Below are 21,934 nucleotides of genomic sequence, written 5' to 3' on the forward strand. Positions count from 1 at the left end.
GCATCTTATCTCCCTTATTTTGACTTTCATGTTTCGTTTGATGTCTGGCATTTTTGTCCCTTGGTAGATCCCAAATTGTTAATTTCTTCCCCTCGCTCTCGTTTTGCCTTCACGCTTCTCTTGCCTTCACCCTGGATGTTTGTTTTTCTTCGAGTGATGTGTGCACTTACAGTAGGTGAGAGACAGAGGTTATCCGATTGTTTGTGTTCATCTGTTCAGGCATTTTTCTTCAACCTTGAGTTTCACTGTCATGTCCTACATCTGCATTCACTGAGTCTGTTTAATCTGCCAGATAACAAAATGGGCCTCGAATATTTATTTATAGATTTTTTTTTTTTTTTTTGCATTGAGTATCGGGGCTGAATTAGGCACTAGTTAATGAATTGTGTTGAATGCATGTTAACAATTCAAAGTGTAATGACTTACTTGAACTGAAAAGCTCCCCTGCATCTTTTATACAATTTAATACAGCATTTTTACAGGCGGTAGTTATCTCAATATAGTTGTAGCTTCTCTCTTGTAGAATATTAATGATTCACTTTATATAAAATCTCCACAAATACTTTCATTGCTTAAACAGTAGAAATATTTCCTTACATAGTCACTATCCTCTATAGTGCCTGTCCTTTCTTTCCATGAATTACTTTATTCCATGGCCATTTATTACGCATATAAAGAGCTCTCTTCCTGACGCTGTGTTTGGCTAAGCTAATTAGCTGAATGCAAGAGGCATATAATGAACATCAGCGTTGCGCTGAATCAGGCCGCTGTGTATTTGGTGTTGTGATTTTTACGCTTGAATGAGACCATTTGAGACCACGCATAATTCTCATCTAAGTAGCATTTGCAAATGCAATTGATCAGTGTGTATGGATCAAATCCTTCCTGGAGTCAAATCATGTGAGTCTGAATGTTGACACCTTTAAGGGTGATTTACTGTTTCAATTTGCCTTGATGACAAAACCCATTGTGTCCATGGTCAATTAAATCCCAATCATTTATTGGAGAAGCACTGAAGCTCACCATCTAATACACAATGAAATTCGGAAGTCTCAAACAGAACCTCATACAAGGTTGTGATGACCTTTTACATTCGTAGGATGAGTAATGATAAATTGCTCAAATTTAATTGCAACTTAAAAATGTAAAAATAGCATGATCAACAAAAAGACCAATAGGCCTGCATGGAAAGTTGACATATAATTAACAGACATGCAATTTATAGTGAAACATAGATGTCTTGTGTGATACTGCTGTCTCTCTGCCCAAGTGTCAACTCAATTATTTATTCATGTTTCATTCAACACAACATGCTTAACCTCCTATAGAGTTACGACAGTGTGCTATACATGGGGTAGAAATGTCTTTACTATTTATGTTGTGTAACTTTAGGTCTCGGTCCATCAGCGGAGCCTCTTCTGGTCTGTCCACTAGTCCCCTCAGCAGTCCACGGGTAAGCTTTCCATCAATGCTAAATCATTTGTTTCACTCAAAGCGTTTGGTTGTGTTGCAGTCCATAGCCGGCTGGTGTGGCATCTATCTACATAATATCTATTGATGAGAAACTCTTGTCTCAAGACACATCTGATCTGCAATCATTCAGGATGAATATATGCATCAACAACAGGTGGTACAGCAGTGTGTTGTAATATATATATATATACACACTCTACTGTATACAGTAAGAAAAAAATACTTAGCGAAAATACATTAAATTGATCAAAAGTGACAGTAAAGAATTTTACATTTTTACAAAAGATTGTTCCTTTAAAATTTCTATTTAGCAATAAATCTTTAAAAATGCAGTAATTATGCAAAGCATGATAGACTGATTGAATCAAGGTTTCCACAAAAATATTAAGCGGTACAGCTGTTTTCAGCATTGATAATAATAAGATATGATGCTGAACATCCAGTTTTACCATCACATGAATAAAGTACATTTTAAAATATATTAAAATAGAAAACAGTTCTTTTAAATTATAATAGTATTTCACAAGTATACTGGTTTACTGTATTTTTGATCAGATAAATGCAGCCTTGGTGAGCATACAAGACTTCTTAAAAAAACAACAACAAAAAAACATTAAGAAACATTAAGTAAAGTATGTGAATACATTAATATGTTACCAATGCATATGTTATTATAGGCCAGGTTTAAAGGGCTACACTTAATATTATAAAATATGTAACAAGGGGACCAATGCAACATAAAAGATTATTTCTCAGAATTGGTAGTGATGATGAAGCATTAATGATAATTATGTATATTGTTCGCTATGTTAAACAAGAGAGTCGATTATATATCACTTATAAGCTCAAATACTGCAGCAACATCGCTGTCTCTCCCTACCGATCCACCTTTACTACTTCTAGCCCAATCAGACTACCATGCTTTGCATAATTACTGCCAATCTATGCCAAATTCACAGCCTTGTTGCCTTGAAATATTTGAAGCCCAAGTCACTAATGGCTTGTTAAAATCCCTTGAAAATCCGTGGTTCCAAACTAACGGTGAAGCCTCTGGACGTAGCCAGCTTTTACAGTTGATTTGTTTAAAGAGGCTAACCGATTACAAATCCACAACTAAGACTTCCCAATATGCAGTCCTTGAGTTACATCAAGAAATTCCCTACAGGATTAATCCCAAAGTCAATTCCGAATCTGACCTGATCAAATATTTTACAGTTTGAAATGTTCTACATTTGCCAAATGGCGTCAGTGTCGCCCTTTCACTGATGAAAATGGCTCATGTAAAGAACATGCTTGGTGGAAGTAATTTAAATGAATCTGTGAAGAACTCCTTGATACAGCTCATCTGAGATTAGTTTTACTGCTCAGACAGAGACTTAAAGGTTTGTCATGAAAGAATCTTCCCTGCAGTATGAAAGAGCTTTAAAAATCCATTTTATTGCATTTGTGCTCCCCTTTATGCTCGTGCTACGGTTGCAGCTGGTACAGTTAACACACCATTGTATTTCTTTTTAATGTTTTACAATATGCTTGATGAGCTTTTACTTCACTTATTGTAATCACACTCTTCACTTCTAGTGGCCCGTATTGTATCAATCCCCCCGTTTCTGACCCAATTATTATTATTATTATTATTATTATACAGTGTCATCTGTCAAACAGCATCCTCATATCATACCTCCAGCAGCAGCATTGTACTCTATGCTCTGTTTAATGGTCAACTGCACTTATTTCCACTAGCCATTTCGACAGTGTGGCGCTATTGTCTTGAAAAACTCAAATTGTTGAGTCAGTACATACATGCTGTGACTAGAATTGTCACATTTTATGGCATTCCTACTGAATATATGATGATTATTTCAAATTATATGAGGTATTCTGACAATAGCGTCCTTTTAAAGCAAAGCTCATTGCACAAATTTCCTGCTTGCTTAGTCAGTGCTGAAAACACCTTTTTTAATTTCATCCCAACAACAACCCGGAGCTTTTTGTTGCTAATTTCTGTTCGGTTTTGATTTGTTTTGGGGACACTGGATTGGGAACATTTTATTTCCACTGTCTTGTTGCCTCTTGGCTGGTTGTGCTAATGGCATGTTTTTTTCTTTCTTTCTTTCTTTCTTTCTTTCTGCATTTCCTCCCTCACCTCTCATCCTCGGTGCCTTGTTCACCATGCTTTCATTTTTGGTGTCGGTGTGTGTGTGCGTCTGCTCCGTAATGCCTGTTAACTACGGGGCTGTGTGTTGTGTGTATGGGCTGTGTTGGCTCTTTTTATGCTGCTGGGTCTGTGCATGCGCTCTTCCAGCCCATGCGACGGTTCGCCGTTCCTCCACAATCCGCAGAACTCACACAGTCGCCCAACCACAGCCCCACCCACGCGCCTGTGTCCCGGCTGAATGGCATAGGCCCCCACTCCCCCAAAACCTTTCAACCAAAGACACGTGCCCATCAGCCCAACAACAAAACCCAGACACTTCCAGCCAAGCCCAAAGTTGCAGACAAGCCCCTGCAGGTCACCAGGTCCAACCCGCTCCCTAACACGACGGCAGTGCCATCTGCGGCCAAGTCGGAACCTTCTACACCCTGCCAACCCATGCCCCCGCCAATGCCTGGCAGCCCGAAAGTGCGCCGGCCACCGCTCACGGTGCCACCCAAGCTCTCTGTTCCCCTTACTCCCCTTTCACCCATCCGGCTTCACCACCTTCACCCGCTGGCCGGGACTGACCACAACGGCAAATCTATCCCCACCATACAGGTTACGCCCCACCCCTCTCCCAGGGGCAGCCCATTGCCAACTCCAAAAGGAACACCAGTGCACACGCCTAAGGAGAGCCCAGCTGGGACCCCTAGCCCAACGCCTCCCCCCAGCCCCTCCATTGGAGGCATGCCGTGGAGAACACGCCTCAACTCCATTAAGAACAGCTTTCTTGGCTCACCACGATTCCACCGCAGGAAACTACAAGGTACCAGCAGCGCCGGAAACATCCTGAAGCAGTTGTTTCACTCTTTAACATAATCTGCCCAGTGGATGCAGATGAAAATGTTCCATTTTTACTAAATTTAGCACATTTACGTCAACATGATGGTAATTCATGTGTATTGTCTCTGATAAAATCAATAAACAATTGCCATTAAAACTAGGGATGAACTTATCTGGACAATACCAATTATTTTAAAATTTACTTTTGGGTAAATCAATGAAAAATAAAACACTAAAATTCTAAATGTAAAAATTGCAGAAATTCGAATGCACATTTATATTAAAATGAATGATAAGATGGTACCAATATATTGTATGTTATATTATAAAACCCTGCTTATGTATGGCAGGAAAGCAATGATATGCAGGATCAGGTGCAAAGTAAGGCACCGTAGCATATAGGAAAGCATTTAAGTGAACGAATTATGCTCGCTAATCCTTTTTTATTGCGGTTTTCAGTTGATGTTCCCCTCTTAGCTAGGTATAATCTCCAAGGACTGATTTTACAGATCGCTGGGTAATAAACTCACTGATACTCCATTATCAGCTATATCTGATGATATATCTAGTAATGATAATGAAAACTGCACAAGCATCTCCCTTCACCTCCAGCTGTTCCTCTTTCCCTCTTCTACCGGGAAGAGGATCAGATGAGCTGATAGAAGGGGGGGTTGAATTACTCTTAATCTCTGCAGGTTTGGAGTAATTAGCTGTGGTTAATCAGCATTCCCCTCCTCAGGTTGTAAATGTCTAATCTCTCTGGATATAGAGTATGATGCAAATTCCACTGAGGCTTGTTTGCTTTGTCTCTTTCTAGTTCCCACACAAGAGGAAATGTCCAGCCTAACACCAGATTCTTCCCCCGAGTAAGTATTAGCTATTTTCAAAGACAATCAAGTAAAATATGGGATTTTAGTAAATCCCAAAGTGTGAAAGAAACATTAAAATAATATTAAATTATAATTGAATGCAGTTCAATATTCATTCTTCTACTTGGCATCACCCTTTGTGGTAACCTGGGTGGCTTAGAGTTAAATCACCAACACTCAATTAAAGCCTTTTTAATTAAGACACTTAACTTTTGCTCTATATACGTTCCTTTTCTCCAAATTTAATTTTGAGTCGAAAGGAGCTCTGAAAACGTTGCAGCTAAAGTTAATGTGGTGGTCCAAACACTGTTCCTGGCCCCATTAGCCTAGTTTGTTCCTAAAGACATTATCAGGGAATAGTTTGTCATGAATAATTCTGTGTTTTAGTTCCACTTAGCTTCACAGCCACACAGCAGCACCACAGTGGAAACTTTCTTCTGGAGTGTTTTCTTCTTATTTTTCTGTTGTTAAGTTTTTTGTGAGCTAGTGTCACAGTATGTTGTCTGGCTCAAAGATAGCCTTGATAGTCATTGACTTTGGTAAAATCCCAGCGATTTCAAGCAGGGCTGAGAAATGAGCCATATGCCAGCATTCATACCCCCATACGAGCTTTTTTCTTGAAAAGTTTTAGTAACTTTTCATTGCTCCCCCAGCCCAGAGGACTTTTCAGTTGTCAGCTAATACTGTGTCGTGACTAACCCCTGTCATCTTATTCTAGTTTACCAATACTAAAACTATGTGTTAACTCTCAAATTTTAAATGCAAAATTTAAAAAAAAAATAGTTTTTGAGGTTTGCATGGTGCTGCACAGCATATATATCATACAAGTTTTGAATTGTTTGACAGCCTGTGCTGTCACTTTTTTATAAATCATACATGTTTTCATTTCTTGCCATGTCCAAGAGACACATCGACTGACTGACAACTTACTAACTCGCATCTCGACAGCATTCAGTCTGTATTTCACTTTGAGACAAATTCAGCCAAGCTCTGCGGGGGAACCTCCGCTGATACTGTATGTTGTCACTGTGAACCAACTTTTTAAAAATATAACTTAGCAATTGATGGTCTGAAATTCTTCTGCCAACTGTTCTTCACTATTGGAGAAGCTAAAATACACTGAACAAAATTATAAACGCAACACTTTTGTTTTTGCCCCCATTTTTCATGAGCTGAATTCAAAGATCTAAGACTTTTTCTATGTACACAAAAGGCCTATTTCTCTCAAATATTGTTCACATATCTGTCTAAATCTGTGTTAGTGAGCACTTCTCCTTTGCCGAGATAATCCATCCACCTCACAGGTGTGGCATATCAAGATAAAACCTTTGAACTGTATGCTTATATTATGTATATGAAGAGCAGGATGTGTTCTTGAGAATTAATTATATACATTTTTAGTCACACTGAAGAAATGAAAAGTATGTTTTGTATGTGATAGCATGCAACATTATTCAAACATATATACTTGATTCATGCATGAGTTGAGTGATGTTTGTTTGTATTGTGTTGTCTTGTTCACTCCCGTTTTTCTTCTTCACAGACTTGCCAAAAAATCTTGGTTTGGAAATTTTATTAACCTTGAAAAGGAGGAGCAGATCTTTGTGGTGATTCGGGACAAGCCTCTGAGCTCCATCAAAGCAGATATTGTCCATGCCTTTCTCTCTGTAAGTCTCAGATGAGTGTGTACATTCTGCCACCATTTACTCTCTCATGTCATTCCAATTTCTTACTTTCATGGGTTTCTTTTACTTTCTTTTAAGTTTCAAAAGGGATGTGAAAGCATCATAAAAAATATCAGAAATATCAGACTGGTGTGCTGTATTTAAAGTCTTTTAAAGTCATGTGATTTCTCTGTGTGACAACAGACCAGAATTTATGTTGTTATTGATTGACAATCATCCGCCCTAATGGGCTGTTAACATCTGCGACCGAATCACTGAGTCAGTTAGTACAACTGAGTTGAACAAATCATTCAGACCTGTTTTGTCAACTATTAACTGATTAATTGAAAAGATCTGACACAAAATAAAGATTAATTTGCAAATCAGATATCACTTAACTCATGGATGCAGTGATAGTTTTGAGGCATTTTGCCATTTTGAAAAGAATGTCCAGGATATTCTTAAAAAATTCCCTTTTTGAAGAAAGAAAGTCATTGGTTTCAAAAGACATCCGTAAATAGTCACAGAATGCTCGTTTCGGGGTTAATGATTCTGTTCAAGACCTCTGTCCTTTTATCTCAGATTCCCAGCCTCAGCCACAGTGTGGTGTCTCAGACGAGTTTCCGGGCAGAATACAAGTCCACGGCCGGCCCCACCGTGTTCCAAAAACCAGTGAAGTTCCAGGTGGACATCACCTACACCGAAAGCACGGCTGCCACCAAGGAGAACGGCATCTACTCTGTCACTTTCACACTGCTCTCAGGTAACCATGCCGACAGAGAGAAGCCCATTTTGATGTCATACACTTGCTGGCAGCCAATAGAAACACAGAGGGATGTGTGTGTGTGGGTGATGGAGAGGCTGGTTGATGATGTTGAACTTTGTCTGTCGCAGTGGTGAGAGAATTTTTTTCCTCTCTCGTTCCGCTAGCGGTTCCCTTCCTCCATTACACTCCCCCTCTCTTGAGCTGAAAATAGACCAACTGCTCGAGGGGGTAATGGAAAAAATTAAACTAAAAGAGGCCTTTTTGCCTCCTGGTAATCACTATGCATTTTCAACCTGCTGTGTTTCAAAGGACAATCCAAAAAGATCCCATGCTGCTGGTGCCATTACTGCAAACCCTGTTCCTCTCTTTTCATTTCCCCCCTTCCTCGTTTTTGCTCTCTTGGCTACACAAAAGGGATTGAATCTTGTTCTTAAAGTCACGCATTTTGCATGTGCACGTGTCATAAACTCAAATGCAACATAAAAATCAGCCCTATCCCATTAGACTTTATGAGGCAGCCGCTAGAGGGAATCAACCCAGGATTTATCAGCATAAAATGACATTCATTTCAAAAGACACACATGTACCAGTCTGTACAGGATCATTGCGAAACATTCAAAGAGGTGTTGTCTGTGTTTGCGTGTCCCCTGCAGGTCCCAGTCGACGCTTCAAACGGGTGGTGGAGACGATTCAGGCTCAGTTGTTAACTACACATGACCAGCCTGGTGTCCAGCAGCTGTCTGGTGAGTGGCCAATCACTCCACTGACACCCCTCTTTCTCTGTCTCTCTCTCTCTCTCTTTCTCTTTCCTGCTTTCTTACACAGCATCCTGAACATGCATGGCGCCTAGCCCACCCTCGCAGAGCACTGAACGCTGCACACACCCATCAAGGTCAAACGAGTCTTTCCAGTGTTTCAAATTATTGTTAGAGGTTGTTTCAAAGACATTTCCAGGCCATCAATATGAAAATAAACTTCTCAAAAGGGTTAGAGACAGTATATCCACTGTTCTATTTATGTCGGATGTGATGTCTTATTTAAAGGTGCTGGAAATACACGTTTGACCTTATCAAAGAACATTGCACAGAACTGCATTGCAAGGCACTGGCACACACGCACACACTCTCCTTAGCAGTCAAACACGCTCACAGAGCATGCTAGAGCACACTCGCGTGTATTAACAAGGGTTTATATCCATATCCAGGAAATGTCTTGCAGATATTCAAATCAAACCTGTGTCCCAGTTAAATGAATGTGGCTTCAAACTGTTCGTTTTACGAGCAGAAATGTGATGGGCTAGACCGTGGTTCCTGCTGGAGATGATGAAATAAGAGAACAGAAATCCTTCGCCTGTCTTCTCATACTGTCAGATTGTGCACATGGTGAAGACCCTGTTACAGCTCCCTCTGCTGGACAGCTCCAAATCCATACTGTCCAAAAGCAATAAAAGTAGCAACACAGAAAAGGGAGTTTGGTATATCATTTCTGCATTATCGTATGTCTACTGTGCACAATAAGTACATTTTCCATGTGCATAAAATACCTGGATGACTTGCATATGCCAAAGTGTTCACACTGCATTGGGTACTGTATCCCACAATGCAATGTTCAACTTCCATTTCCAGTGTATTGGAATTTATTTATATATATATATATGTATATATATATTGAATTTAACTGTAAGCAATATTAACTAGAATTTTCAACATTTCTGTTTTTATTTTATTTAAAAAAAAAAATACTATAGTTCCCTTTCGTCCTGGGAACTCCAACGTGTCGTCGGAGAGTTCCCTGACGAATTGGGATCACGCTAGGGAGCCTATTGCCTTCGAGAGAATTAAAAACGAGCCAATAAACATTGGCATGCAAGATTTGCATTTCCGCTAGCCGCCTACTAGCGCGGATATAAAAGCGGAAGTAAACATTGCATTGACGCTTTTTTCTTCGGAGCCTCTCAGTAGTGTCTGTGTGCTGCTGTTCCTTACCTTTGGAAGAGAAACGAGCTGGTGGAAGAAGACTTCTGACGGCTGCTGGTGTGACGGCGCTTGTGTGATCAACGCGACTGAGTGCAGCACGAGGGCTTGCAGTTTCACCCGGAAGTGTCTGCCGCGCTGATCCCTCGGTGCTTCGGCGCTTCAGAGTGCTTCTTCTTTCTTTTTTTTCTTTTCCTTCTAAAAGAGCTTCACGGTGTGTTCGCGTCCTTTTCAGGATGTCGTCACACTCGTGCGTTTCTGGATGCGGTCGACTTCTCCCTCAGGCTGATGGCCACAAACACTGCCTCACGTGTCTGGGCTTAGCGCACGCTGAGGCAGCGTTGGTGGACGAGTCATGTTCTCATTGCGGGAATATGACTCTGGCGATGCTACGTTTGAGACTGAGAACCCTGAAACACGGGGGAGTCCCTTCAGATAATCCTCGATCTAGTTCGTCTGCCGGTTCAGTTCGGCAGGCGGCTACTTCGGTGATTCCTGTTGGTGAGCGAATGAGGATCACCATGAGGAACGCTTCGACTTGTGAAAGAGACTGTCGGGCGCCTCACGCCTCTAGCTGCACGTTGCCATCGGCGCTTCCGGTGGGGCGGCCGGAGCCCCCTCGGGCGGTTACGGTTGTCTCCTTCGGGGCACCACCTGAGGATCAGATGTCGATCGCGGCATCGGAGGAAGAGCGGTCATCTTCTGGTGATGACTTGGTGGGACTGCCCCCTTCGGGTGTGGTGGTTCAGGCCGAGCCGGATCCGGAAATGGCCGCTATGCTCGAACGGGCGGCCGCGAATGTCGGGCTCGCGTGGAACCCTCCACCGGGTCCCGAACATTCGCGGTTGGATGATTGGTGTCTTGGAGCGGGCTGTGCTGTTGCCCCACGACCCGCTCCGGTGCCTTTCTTCCCGGAAGTGCATGAGGAGTTGAGGAAGTCTTGGTCGGCGCCTCTGGCGTACAGGCGGAGACAACCTCGCTCCTCCTTCTTTACCACTCTGGACAGCGGGGCGGCGCACGGGTACGAGGGAATCCCCCCAGTGGAGCGGTCTATCGCGATGCAGCTGTGTCCGAAGACCGCTTCCTCCTGGCGAGGTGCCCCTTCACTCCCCTCCCGCGCCTGTAGGTTTTCCTCTGGTCTGACCGGGGATGCCTACATGGCGTGTGGAGACGCCGCCTCCGCCCTGCATGCCATGGCGTTGCTCCAAGTCCATCAGGCTAAAACGCTCCATGACTTGCAGGCGGGTGGTCCCGACCCAGCTTTGCTGCAGGAGCTGCGTGCGGCGACGGACTTCGCCCTCCGGGCGACGAAAGTCACCGCACGTTCGCTGGGTCGGGCGATGTCCACTTTGGTGGTCCAGGAACGCCACCTATGGCTGACCCTGGCAGATATGAGGGAAGCGGAGAAGAACAAACTTCTCAACTTCCCCGTATCCCAGGACGGCCTCTTCGGCGACGCGGTGGAGAACTTGGCCCAGGAGTTCTCCACCGCCCAGAAGCAGTCGGAGGCTATACGGCATGTCCTGCATAGGAGGCGGCCTGCTGCGGGTCCGTCTTCTGTGGCTGTACAAGCCCCGGCTGCTTCCCGTTGCCGAGGTCGCCCTCAAGCGCCAGCTCCTCCTCCAGCGCAGCCTGGAGTGAGGAAGTCTGGTCGCAAGAGGGCGGCCCAGCCCGCTCAGACGCCCCCGGCCCCTTCCCGTAAAAGGAAGGGAGGGAAGCGCTCCTGAGACGGGCGACCTGGTGGAGGATTGCCCCTGCACACCTCCTTCCCCCGGGGGAGGGCCGGCGGGAGAATATTTTGTTTCATTCTGTTTTTGTTCCCAAAGAGTCAATAAAAGAGCAGTTTCCTCTTCCTCCTCCAGGTCATCCTCGGTCGAGACTGACGGGCACTCAGTCTCCTCCACCCAAGAGGGCCCGAACGACGAGGGATGCTGTCTGTGAGCAGCATCGCTCTCGTTCCCCTCTTCCCAGTCTGCAGTTAGCAGCGACGCTACCCCGGTGAGGTCCGGGTTTTACAGCCCCTACTTCATTGTACCCAAGAAAGGCGGTGGGTTACGGCCAATCCTGGATCTGGGAGTTTTGAATCGGGCCCTGCACAAACTCCCGTTCAAAATGCTCACGCAGAAGCGCATTTTCGAGTGCATCCGTCCCCAGGATTGGTTTGCAGCGATCGACCTGAAGGACGCGTACTTTCACGTCTCGATTCTTCCTCGTCACAGACCGTTTCTACGGTTTGCTTTCGAGGGTCGAGCGTATCAGTACAAGGTCCTACCCTTCGGGCTGGCCCTGTCGCCCCGTGTCTTCACGAAAGTCGCGGAGGCGGCCATTGTTCCCATGAGAGAACAAGGCGTTCGCATTCTCAACTATCTCGGCGACTGGCTCATTCTAGCTCACTCGCGGGAGGTGTTGTGCGATCACAGGGACATGGTGCTCCGGCACCTCAGCCGGTTTGGGGCTTCAGGTCAACTGGGACAAGAGCAAACTCTGCCCCGTGCAGAGGATCTCTTATCTCGGTATGGAGTTGGACTCGGTCGCCCAGTCCAGTCAGTGCTCACTTGCCTCAGGTCTTTTCTAGGCAGGACAGCGGTTCCACTGAAACAATTTCAGAGGCTCCTGGGGCATATGGCAGCCGCAGTAACGCCGCTCGGCCTGTTACATATGAGACCGCTTCAGCACTGGCTTGCAGATGGCGCTTTGTTAGGGATCCCAATTCGTCAGGGAACTCCCCGACGACACGTTGGAGTTCCCAGGACGAAAGGGAACGTCTCGGTTACGTATGTAACCCTCGTTCCCTGAGTACAGGGAACGGAGACATGTCGTCCCTTCGCCATGTTTTTTTCCCTTCGCGGAGGTCTGGACTCTGTTCGGCTCCTCAGCGAAAAGCGTCAATGCAATGTTTACTTCCGCTTTTATATCCGCGCTAGTAGGCGGCTCGCGGAATGCAAATCTTGCATGCCAATGTTTATTGGCTCGTTTTTAATTCTCTCGAAGGCAATAGGCTCCCTAACGTGATCCCAATTCGTCAGGGAACTCCCCGACGACACGTCTCCGTTCCCTGTACTCAGGGAACGAGGGTTACATACGTAACCGAGACGTTTTCATCAGAATGCGCTTCACTGCATGTTTTGAAATCAACTCAAAATATTAATGCCTGATATCCTCCGACTGAATGGAATCATAATCTGAAGCTAATTTTTTTTAGTTTTTGTCCATAATACACTACATGATTTTCTGTGAAATCTATTTTCAGCAACTAGCGTTGACTAGCGTAAAAATTGCGTAAAACTAGCGTAAAAATTGGATGCTTTTGGTTTCACATACGAACTTTTATCCAATATTAGGCCCCCCAGCAAGCAATAGCTGTCATTTCACCATCTCGGCTAACTATAGACCCGATATAGTCCGGCTATGAGTAACCCACCTCTAACCAAAATAACCTTGAATTTGGTTATATGTCGGTTTTGCCTAAATAACTTTCGATATGGATGATATTCCATCATGTAAGCAAAGTCAACAGTGATTACAAGGTGTTTGGTTTCATTTCTTTGACATGTTCTATGTGTAGCCTGTGCGTCTATTCTTGGGCTATGGTTAGACGTCTATTAAATTTTCACTGACAAATTTTGCCTTGTTTTAGCCTAGACGTCAGGGCTGTGTTCGGCTATTAGACGTCTTTCTAAACGCAAAGGTGCTTGCTGGGATACACTGTGCTAGTATTGGTATACTGTTTCATGCATTACTCTTCAAATGGAAGGTCAATTTGGACATTTTGTATAGTGAGGTACAATGCCTGTAACTGTGTGCTCTGGTTGTAAACTGCAGATTTTAGCAAATGTAACAGGTCATCTATGTATTCCATGTTTCATACAGAAAATGATTGTGGACAGTATAGCCTACATTCTGCATACTGCAAAAATAGTATCATTGTTGTAGTATGCCATTTCAAACAAAACCCCTCTATCTTAATGCCTAATTCTATAAAAGATGTGGAAAACAGGATTTACGAAATTGTATTCATATTGTGCATTTGGACTGTCTTAAAGAAGAGCTGTTATCAGGATCGCGACCTATCACCAGTGTAGCCATCGTTCCATCCTCTCACCCTGTCAATCACATCCATCCCTTTCCCCTGGCTTTGCCCTTCACCCCCTGCTCTCCCACGGCTCATGGTCATGGTGGCTGTTGAGTGAATGGGCACGTGAGCTTGAGTGTCCTGTCCTTACTGACCGTGTGCAGACCTGCACAGCACTGATCACCAGCATGCTTCACTCTCAACAGATGTGGCCACGCAATAAACATCTGTGCAAGAAGGTTGAATCACTGAGTTCGTGTCATTACTGTAAAGTCAATGGGGTGCATTGAGAATGTCAATATAGGCTGAATATTTTATTTGATCGGACATGTTAATATGTCATGTTCCTTTGACAGGAAAGCGTTCAAAGGGTGGTAAGAGGTTTATTTTAACTCTCCTGCCACGGTGTATGTCACTTTTGTTATCATACACACGGTGTCCAATATGTGGCACTTATACACAGAGACCCTTTAAAGGGATAGTTCACCCAAAAATTTAAATTCTGACCTCTTTTACTCACTCTCACATTGTTCCAAACATTTAAGCATTCCTCTTTGAAACGCTTATCTTTAGCGCATCAAAAAGTAGAAGAGACACAATTGGTTTAAATGATGAACAGATTTAATTTATGGTTTTGTGGGTTTTTTTTTTTTTTTGAAGACTTGGATTAAACTGCTTGATTCATAAAGATTATTTTTACAATCTATTTTTGTACTTTTGATGTGTTAAAGTTTTGGTTGCTTTGAATTTCAATGGAGGGACAGAAAATATTTCTATTTGTTTTACAAAGATGAACAAAACAAAAGTCTTATGGGTTTGGGCGAGTAAATTATGACATTATTTTCATTTTTGGGTGAACTAACCCTTTAAATATAAAATATGCACAGATGTGTTTATGTGTGTGTGTGTGCATGATCTCACTTGATAGGAGAATCCATATAAGTTTAAATTCTCTAGAGAGATGAAAGCTTCATGCATACTTCATGTTGTTTTTCTCTCCGTATTCGATTCTTGCATCACTCTACTTTGCTTTGTGGGTCAATTGTTGCATCTGAATCACTTTGGTGAAAGGCCTCATTAATTTAGACATTTAATCAGCAGCTCTTATGAATCTGTTAAACTGGGTTTTCTATTTGAAGATAATGTTGAGCTTTTATGTGATAGCATGCATCTCAGCACCTCTGCTTTCTAAATACTTCTTTCATGTTGATCATTTGGGACTTTTTACAGTAGAAATAATCATCTGTAGAATCACTGTGTAATGAGGGGTAGAATACTAAAGGGACTAGTTTGCTCAGCGTGACCTTCTTATGTAGGTCCCTGTAAATACAAAATGAGTATTAAAACAAGTACCAGTAAAGTCTGTTCAGAATTGTTTGGGTTTACTATAGGATTAATAGTAGTTTTTAAGGAAGAGAGTAGTCATTAGCCATTATTTGCCAAAAATGTAGTCCTACTAACACACACAAGATCTTAGGAATTATAAAGCATCAATTGTATAATTCCCATAGCTCATTTGCAATTTCAGCTGCTTTCTTTCTTCTTCCTTTTTTATAAAATGCCATAACCCTGGATTTTAATATGTCAGTTCAAAATAATGTAACCTGGATGCATTAAAATCTGGAAAATGGTAACTACAAATATAATTGTATAATTTCATTTTTAGGGTGAGACATAAATCCTCTGTTTAGCCTCTGTGAATTTACGTAGTCCTCCGCTTCGCTGTTCCTAAACCTTTCCACTTTCCAATAATAACACTTACAGTTGACCCGTGAAAAATCTAGCAGGGATGAAATTTTACAAACTTATTGCAAAGGTGGCATGCTATACTGTATATATATATATATATATATATATATATATATGGCTAGGTGCTTGATTTTATACACCTGTGGCAATGGGTCCGATTGAAACAACCGAAATCAATCATTTAGAGGTGCGTGTGTCCCAATACTTTTGTCCATATAGTGTATTTCACTGCAGCTCAGAACATTCCCCATAAGAGAAAAATAGCCATGGTAGTTTTCTGTATCTCTAATGGTTTACCCAGCATAAATCTAAACAGAGATGAACATTTGCAATGTGTCACAGTAGAAATGCTGAAGAAGTGTCCTGAGTGTCTCAAAGCTGCCACATCTGTCATGTCTCTTTGAGAGTCTCTTAGGCTGTGGTAAAGCAGCCTGTCGTGATGTTGAGAGGAGTCCAGATTGTGTTGAGAGACTCAGAGACAAGCTCTGGGACTAAGGCAATCTACTCTAGTGTTCACATAGGCCACGTTCTGCCATGCTATAGCCTGTGTTATCGGGGCCGCTGCTACTCAGCCACTTATGAAATTGGAAATAGAGGTGATGGTTTGCAAGCCTGTGTTGGTGTCAAATAGGGTGTGTAGTTAATCCTTTTGAACCGGCCGTCAGGTGTATTCAGAATCTGCAACAATTTGTACCACTGCATTTCAATGATGAATTTAGCATGAATATATGTAGCTGTATGTGTACCAGGGTGTAAATATATCATTTGACAATTATTGAATTCAATTATGGTTAAGTCATGTAATACGTCGTTACATTTGTTCATGATTCCACATTTAAAGACACATGAAGACACATTTAATTAGAGTAGGGTTGGGACCAAGTCTAGTTCCTTTAACAAATAAATAAATACTGGAACCAAATGATTTTCATGATGTTCTTCAATACTCTGTACTAAAATACTCTGGCAGGGTTTCCTGCAGTCATCATTTAGGGGCGCTGCAACAACACTACAGAGTGAAACATACAGAAACCAGTGTAGACCCGATAGTTATGAGTCAGGTTGTCTTGCATACAGTGTAGTCTAATTTCTGAACAAAAGACTATTATGAATCGGTTCTTTTAAGTAAATCAAACAAATTCAGTGTGACCAGTGTACCCCGATTCACAAACAAATGATTCATCAAATGATGACCAAGTGATTCAAAAACCTACAGCAAAACCATTGTCGTCCGATTCGCTAAAAGATATTATTGAACTGGTTCTTTTAAGTCAATCCAAAACATACACTGTCACCAGTGTAGTCTGATTCCCAAACAAATGACTCGTATAAACAAGTTGGTAAACCAGACAGCAACATAGTGTCGGCCCAGATCCAGCCCACATCTGGTACATGTGGATTCCACACGGTCCAGATGTGAGCCGGATCTGGGCCGACACTATGTTGCTGTCTGGGAAGTGAATCAAAAACATAAAACTCGACCAGTTCCAATTCGTAAAAAAAAAAAAAAAAAATTCTTATAAACGGGTTCTTTTAATCAAAAACATATAACTCGACCAGTTCCAATTAGTGCAAAAAAAACAACAAGATTCTTATAAACTGGTTATTTTAAGTGAATCAAGACCAAACACCATGACCAGAGTAGTCCAATTTGTGAATGAACATGTATTATGAACCGGTTCTTTTAAAGGAATCAGAAACATACATATTGACCAGAGTAGTCCGATTTGTGAACAAATTAATCAATCAGACAGTTTTCATTGTCAGGTGTACCAATGCATATTTACACCCCTAATGTATACTATATAAAGCCTACCATACAGTATTTGCTAAATTCTTCATTGATGTACATTCACACACAATTTGAATTCCTAAACCTCATCAGAGCATGTGATTTTCTTTGTAATGCATCAACAGTCACATTTGTTTTCATTCCATCCAGTGAAGATCACAGATCAGATGGAGACTGCTCAGCCACAGATACTCACTATCACAATAATACCTTTGAACAGTAATACAGCTGCACTGTCAAACAGTTAACATGCCTGCAGATGTGTGCTGTATCCATGTCCTTTCATGGCTTATTGTCTCCAGTTTATGCAGTCTCATCCTGCCTCTCATCATCTCACCTTGCCTCGTCTGTGATCCTCATTGTTCATGTATTTGTTCTCTGTCTCTCTCTCTCCTTTCTTGTTTTCTTGTTCTTCTCCTCTTCTCCCATCTGTGCACCCAGGCAGCCCATTGAGTAACTTCTTTGACGTAATTAAACAGCTCTTTTCAGACGAGAAGAACGGGCAGGTGTCCCATCCGCCCGGCACGCCCAAGCATGCCAACAGCAAGAGACACGAGCCTGAGCCTAATGACTCCAAATGTCCATCTGGCCAAGACAAAGCCAAGATGGCACCATCAGTTGGGACACAGGAACAACCTTAAAACCTGGAGAAATACTAGATTACTAGTTTTAAAATAAAATAAAAGAATCCAGTCATGGTGACTACTGAAAGGATGTTGTTGACTCAAGTTGGTTTTAACCAAGCCTCTACAAAGTTTTATATAATGGAATGAATATTGAAGTACTGTATGTACTGACCCGACACTTTACAAAAGGCGCATACAGACACACATATATATATTTTTTTTCTCTCCAGTGTTGTTTTGTCTTCACAGTGTCTCTCTAAATTCTGTTTTATGATGCCTTTATTTATTTCTGCTACCAGGAATTATCCAGAAAACGTGTTAAAGCCCAAGTCCTGCTCTTGCACAAGATTCAATGTTTGGCACATTGATGGAGGGCACATTACACAGGAAGTTCAGTACAAGCCGCTGAGGGAAACTCCTCATTCTGATGCATCTAAACACCCCAAACACCAACAAGAGCTGTCCCAACCTATTCCTCAACTCCTTCCTCCTGCAGCTACTGTACATACAGCCACACATGTCCATGGATTTGGAGTGGAGCCTTAAAATAAAGATGTTTATGAATTCTCAATAAGCTAACCAACAATTCATCTTTTTATTTAAACATCCTTGCTCGTCTTTTATCCTATTCCTTCTCTCTGCTGATGCACACACAAACGTACAAACAGGACATCGTTACAAAAGGACAAATGGCGAATGGAACGCTGGACATCCTGACGCACGTGTTTGAGGAGTTGCCCTCGAGGACCGTTGTTGGATTGTATTCTTTTCATTGTAGTCTTTTTTTTGTGAAATGAAGAATTTAAAGCATTTTATGAACTCAGTGTCATTGCTGTACAAGATTTGGAGAACCTATTTGAAAAATGATGGGGAGAACTTCGGCGGGTGCTGTGGACTGGGATACGGGGGTGGGAGGGGGGCGTCACAGTAAATGATCTATTCTGTTGTACAGACTAAAATATTCCTTATGTAACAAATGTCTATGAGTGACATTGCTTAGATGAATTGTGTTGCCACATACTGTTTTTTTTTTCTTCTCATGTAGCGTTTATGAAATGTTAGATTTGAACGACAATTATTCTTAATGTATTCAAGGATGTCAATTTGAAATTTTTATTTATTTTGTGTTTAATTTTTATTGAGAAACATCTGCAGGATTCAGAGACCTTTTTAGAGACCTTTTTTTCTCTAACTTATTTATGTGTTTTTTGTCTTTTTTTAATTTATTCAGCTGGGGAATATTTACAAAACCAGCTGGTGAAGATTTTATTGTTTGCATCAGGGCGACTCGTCAGATTGTTTGAAGGATCTTGTGTTTTGTGTACGATAACACTTATCCGATTTTGTGAATGAAGCACTCTTTCTTTCCCGGCTTTGACCAGATTAAAGAGCTTGTAGTATATGTTAAATTATTTACTGGTAATTTAAGAATGTAGACTAGCCTCTTTAGGGTGGGGGGGGGGGGGGGGGGGTGAGGGATAATGAAGTATTGATATTTGTCACTCATCTCATTGTGCGTGTAAAACAGGTGGACAAGCTCAAATCACATGTTGTAAATAGACAACTTTGGGCAAATGACTTTCTTAAAACCATCAAGGGGATCCTGCTGCTCCTGACTCTATCTCTCGTATTGCATGTCCGACATTCGGCTTTAATTTGCATGATGTTGTGGATGTTAAATTTCTCCTCCCCTTCTCCTTTTCCATCATCGACTTGTTTCCCCCCGTTATCATGCCTTCATTTTCAGTTTGTCGTTTTTCTCTCATCTCCCTTATCGTGAACGCTTTCTCGCCACATGCTCTACTGCATCATGCTCTCGGGAGGTCTGGGATGTCATAACACATGATCACTTATGGGAACATACAGTGTGGAGAATAAGTGGAGATGTAATCTAAGCAATACACATTGTTGTCCTTCATATTTTGTACTTTGGGAGAGCTGGATTGTAATGTATCACGGATTTGATTAATACAGAGCGGGAAAAATAGAATCGCCGCTAACGTATCCCCTTGTAACTACTGTGAACAACTTCAGTGCAACGGAAATAAATCCATTGACTTTGGGATGTTGTATGTGTGTTTGCTGTTTTCTGCTCTTATCTCTCCATGTAGGGTAAGATGGGGCAAAATGAAGACCTTATTTTTAATCTGTTGAATGGATACATGTTATTCTTTATTTTGTAATTTCATCTGAATATTCTGATATTCTGAAAGAATATCAACATTTGTAAGATTGTTAGTCCAAACAGATTTGAGGTTAATTGAATAGTGATCTCTGGCATTATATTATGGTGAATATCAAAGTTTTTTTTTCTTTTTTTTTTCTATTTGTTAATGAGGGATTTGTGGACACATTAATGTGTTTAGATTGTGGAGTACACATTGTTTTAAAATTAAACCCTTAAGGTAGGAATTGGCACAAAAGGCCCAGAGTTGCATGTATATTTTTTTTTTATTTAAAACCTATGCATTTATGGGGTTATTATTCAGTAATACCATGACTTAGATGTTAGATGACATTTCAGACATCTTTGCTATTCATTTAAACGCTATAGGCCAATTAAGAGAAATCATTCCATTTGAATTCAGTTGCTATTATTTATGACAAAATATTATGACATTATTTTCAAAAAAAAATATGGGCCATATGTAAATATTCATGACTGTATAGATATAGCTACTAGTAATAAAATAAACTTACCTTTCAAATAAATCTCTTTTAGGGAATAGCGGGTTCGGTTGCAACACTTTTTGCATTTTCTCAGAGACTGTTTCTATTTGAAAGACAACATTTGTATACATTAACCCCACATCTGTCAGCTACCCAACCACACTGCTGTGACATGCATACATATGATAACATACATACAATTAATACTTGAATAGACAAAGAGATTCATTTCTGTTTTTGACCTGATTCATGACCTGTTTTTTCATATGACGTTCAGCATAGAGCCTAGGCTGCGTCCGAAAATCGCATACTCTCTTTCGAGTAGGTACTTATTTTGACTGCCTAATTACGGTACTTCACACCTGCTAAAAAATATATGAGTAAGAATGTAATCCCTGATGTACTTCATTCGCCATGTTGCCCTTATCACATGAACTACCATGTCATTTGCATGGTAGGTCACAAAAATCCTCTCCCGTGGCCTCATGGGATAGTAAATCTTGCCAGAAGTAGGTCACCCAGGCACTTTTTGCCTACTCATTTTTGAGTACTGTGAATTCGGACAAATACTGCGATCACGCGATGTCCTAATTACCGTTAATAAAGCTCCATATGCTTTAGAATAACTCTTGCGGTACTTTGATATGTCTGCGCAGCGCCACGAACACACCTTAAATCTGCAGTGGTCAGCTGGTACAGCGGCCATATGGTCCAAGTCATAGCTCTCAGGAAATTACGAGTTTACACATTGTAATTACAAGTTCTACAAGCAGGATTTTCACAGATCAGAATTGCTATGGTAATTATGACATTGTGTGAACACACCTATACTTCTTTTGTCACAGTTCTTCACCTACTACATAGTAGAGAAGCATGCAATTTCGGATACAGCCCTAGTTGTGCCTGCTCCTACGAGCTGACAACGGGACAATTGGCTCTTCGTAAAGACCTGTTGCTACATCCGACAAGCCTTGGCGCTCTCACGCCACACGTTCTAACGCAGTGAATCATGAGGAGCAAAGAGGACACTGACAACACACTGACAGACAAGACAAAGTATGTTACTTTTGGTATGAAACAAAGTCTCAGCTTTCACATTTTTAGGGATGCACCGATACCACTTTTTCCAGAACTAGGCCGATACCGATACTTTAATTTTTGTTACTGGCCAATAACGATATCTGTATTTTCATTGCATTTGTCATTTTTAAATATATTAGATAGAGAAACCAAAAGAAAATGAATCATATTCATTGGTTTAATTTGTTTAGCAAATATGTATTTCCTTCAGTTATCTTCATGC

At 41.6% G+C, this 21,934-nt stretch overlaps 1 protein-coding gene across 7 annotated transcripts in view; it reads left to right on the forward strand.

Annotated features, from left to right (window-relative positions):
- The window catches only part of brsk2b (BR serine/threonine kinase 2b), a 144,055-nt gene extending 124,032 nt beyond the window's left edge, over nt 1-20,023 (forward strand). For 3 of the 7 annotated variants that reach the window (XM_056259054.1, XM_056259055.1, XM_056259056.1), the window contains 7 exons: nt 1,393-1,453; nt 3,776-4,433; nt 5,268-5,316; nt 6,863-6,986; nt 7,566-7,746; nt 8,403-8,492; nt 17,777-20,023. In XM_056259054.1, coding sequence (XP_056115029.1) covers nt 1,393-1,453; nt 3,776-4,433; nt 5,268-5,316; nt 6,863-6,986; nt 7,566-7,746; nt 8,403-8,492; nt 17,777-17,976 — 1,363 coding nt within the window. In that variant the 3' untranslated portion in view covers nt 17,977-20,023. The remainder of the gene's footprint in view (nt 1-1,392; nt 1,454-3,775; nt 4,434-5,267; nt 5,317-6,862; nt 6,987-7,565; nt 7,747-8,402; nt 8,493-17,776) is intronic. The other 4 variants (XM_056259059.1, XM_056259060.1, XM_056259058.1 and 1 more) reach the window with 3 other exon arrangements.
- The last annotated feature ends 1,911 nt before the right edge of the window (nt 20,024-21,934 follow it).

The sequence above is a fragment of the Rhinichthys klamathensis genome, unplaced genomic scaffold, assembly GCF_029890125.1.
Source record: "Rhinichthys klamathensis goyatoka isolate OS25496 unplaced genomic scaffold, OSU_Roscu_1.1 h1tg000161l_1, whole genome shotgun sequence".
Lineage (NCBI taxonomy): Eukaryota > Metazoa > Chordata > Actinopteri > Cypriniformes > Leuciscidae > Rhinichthys > Rhinichthys klamathensis.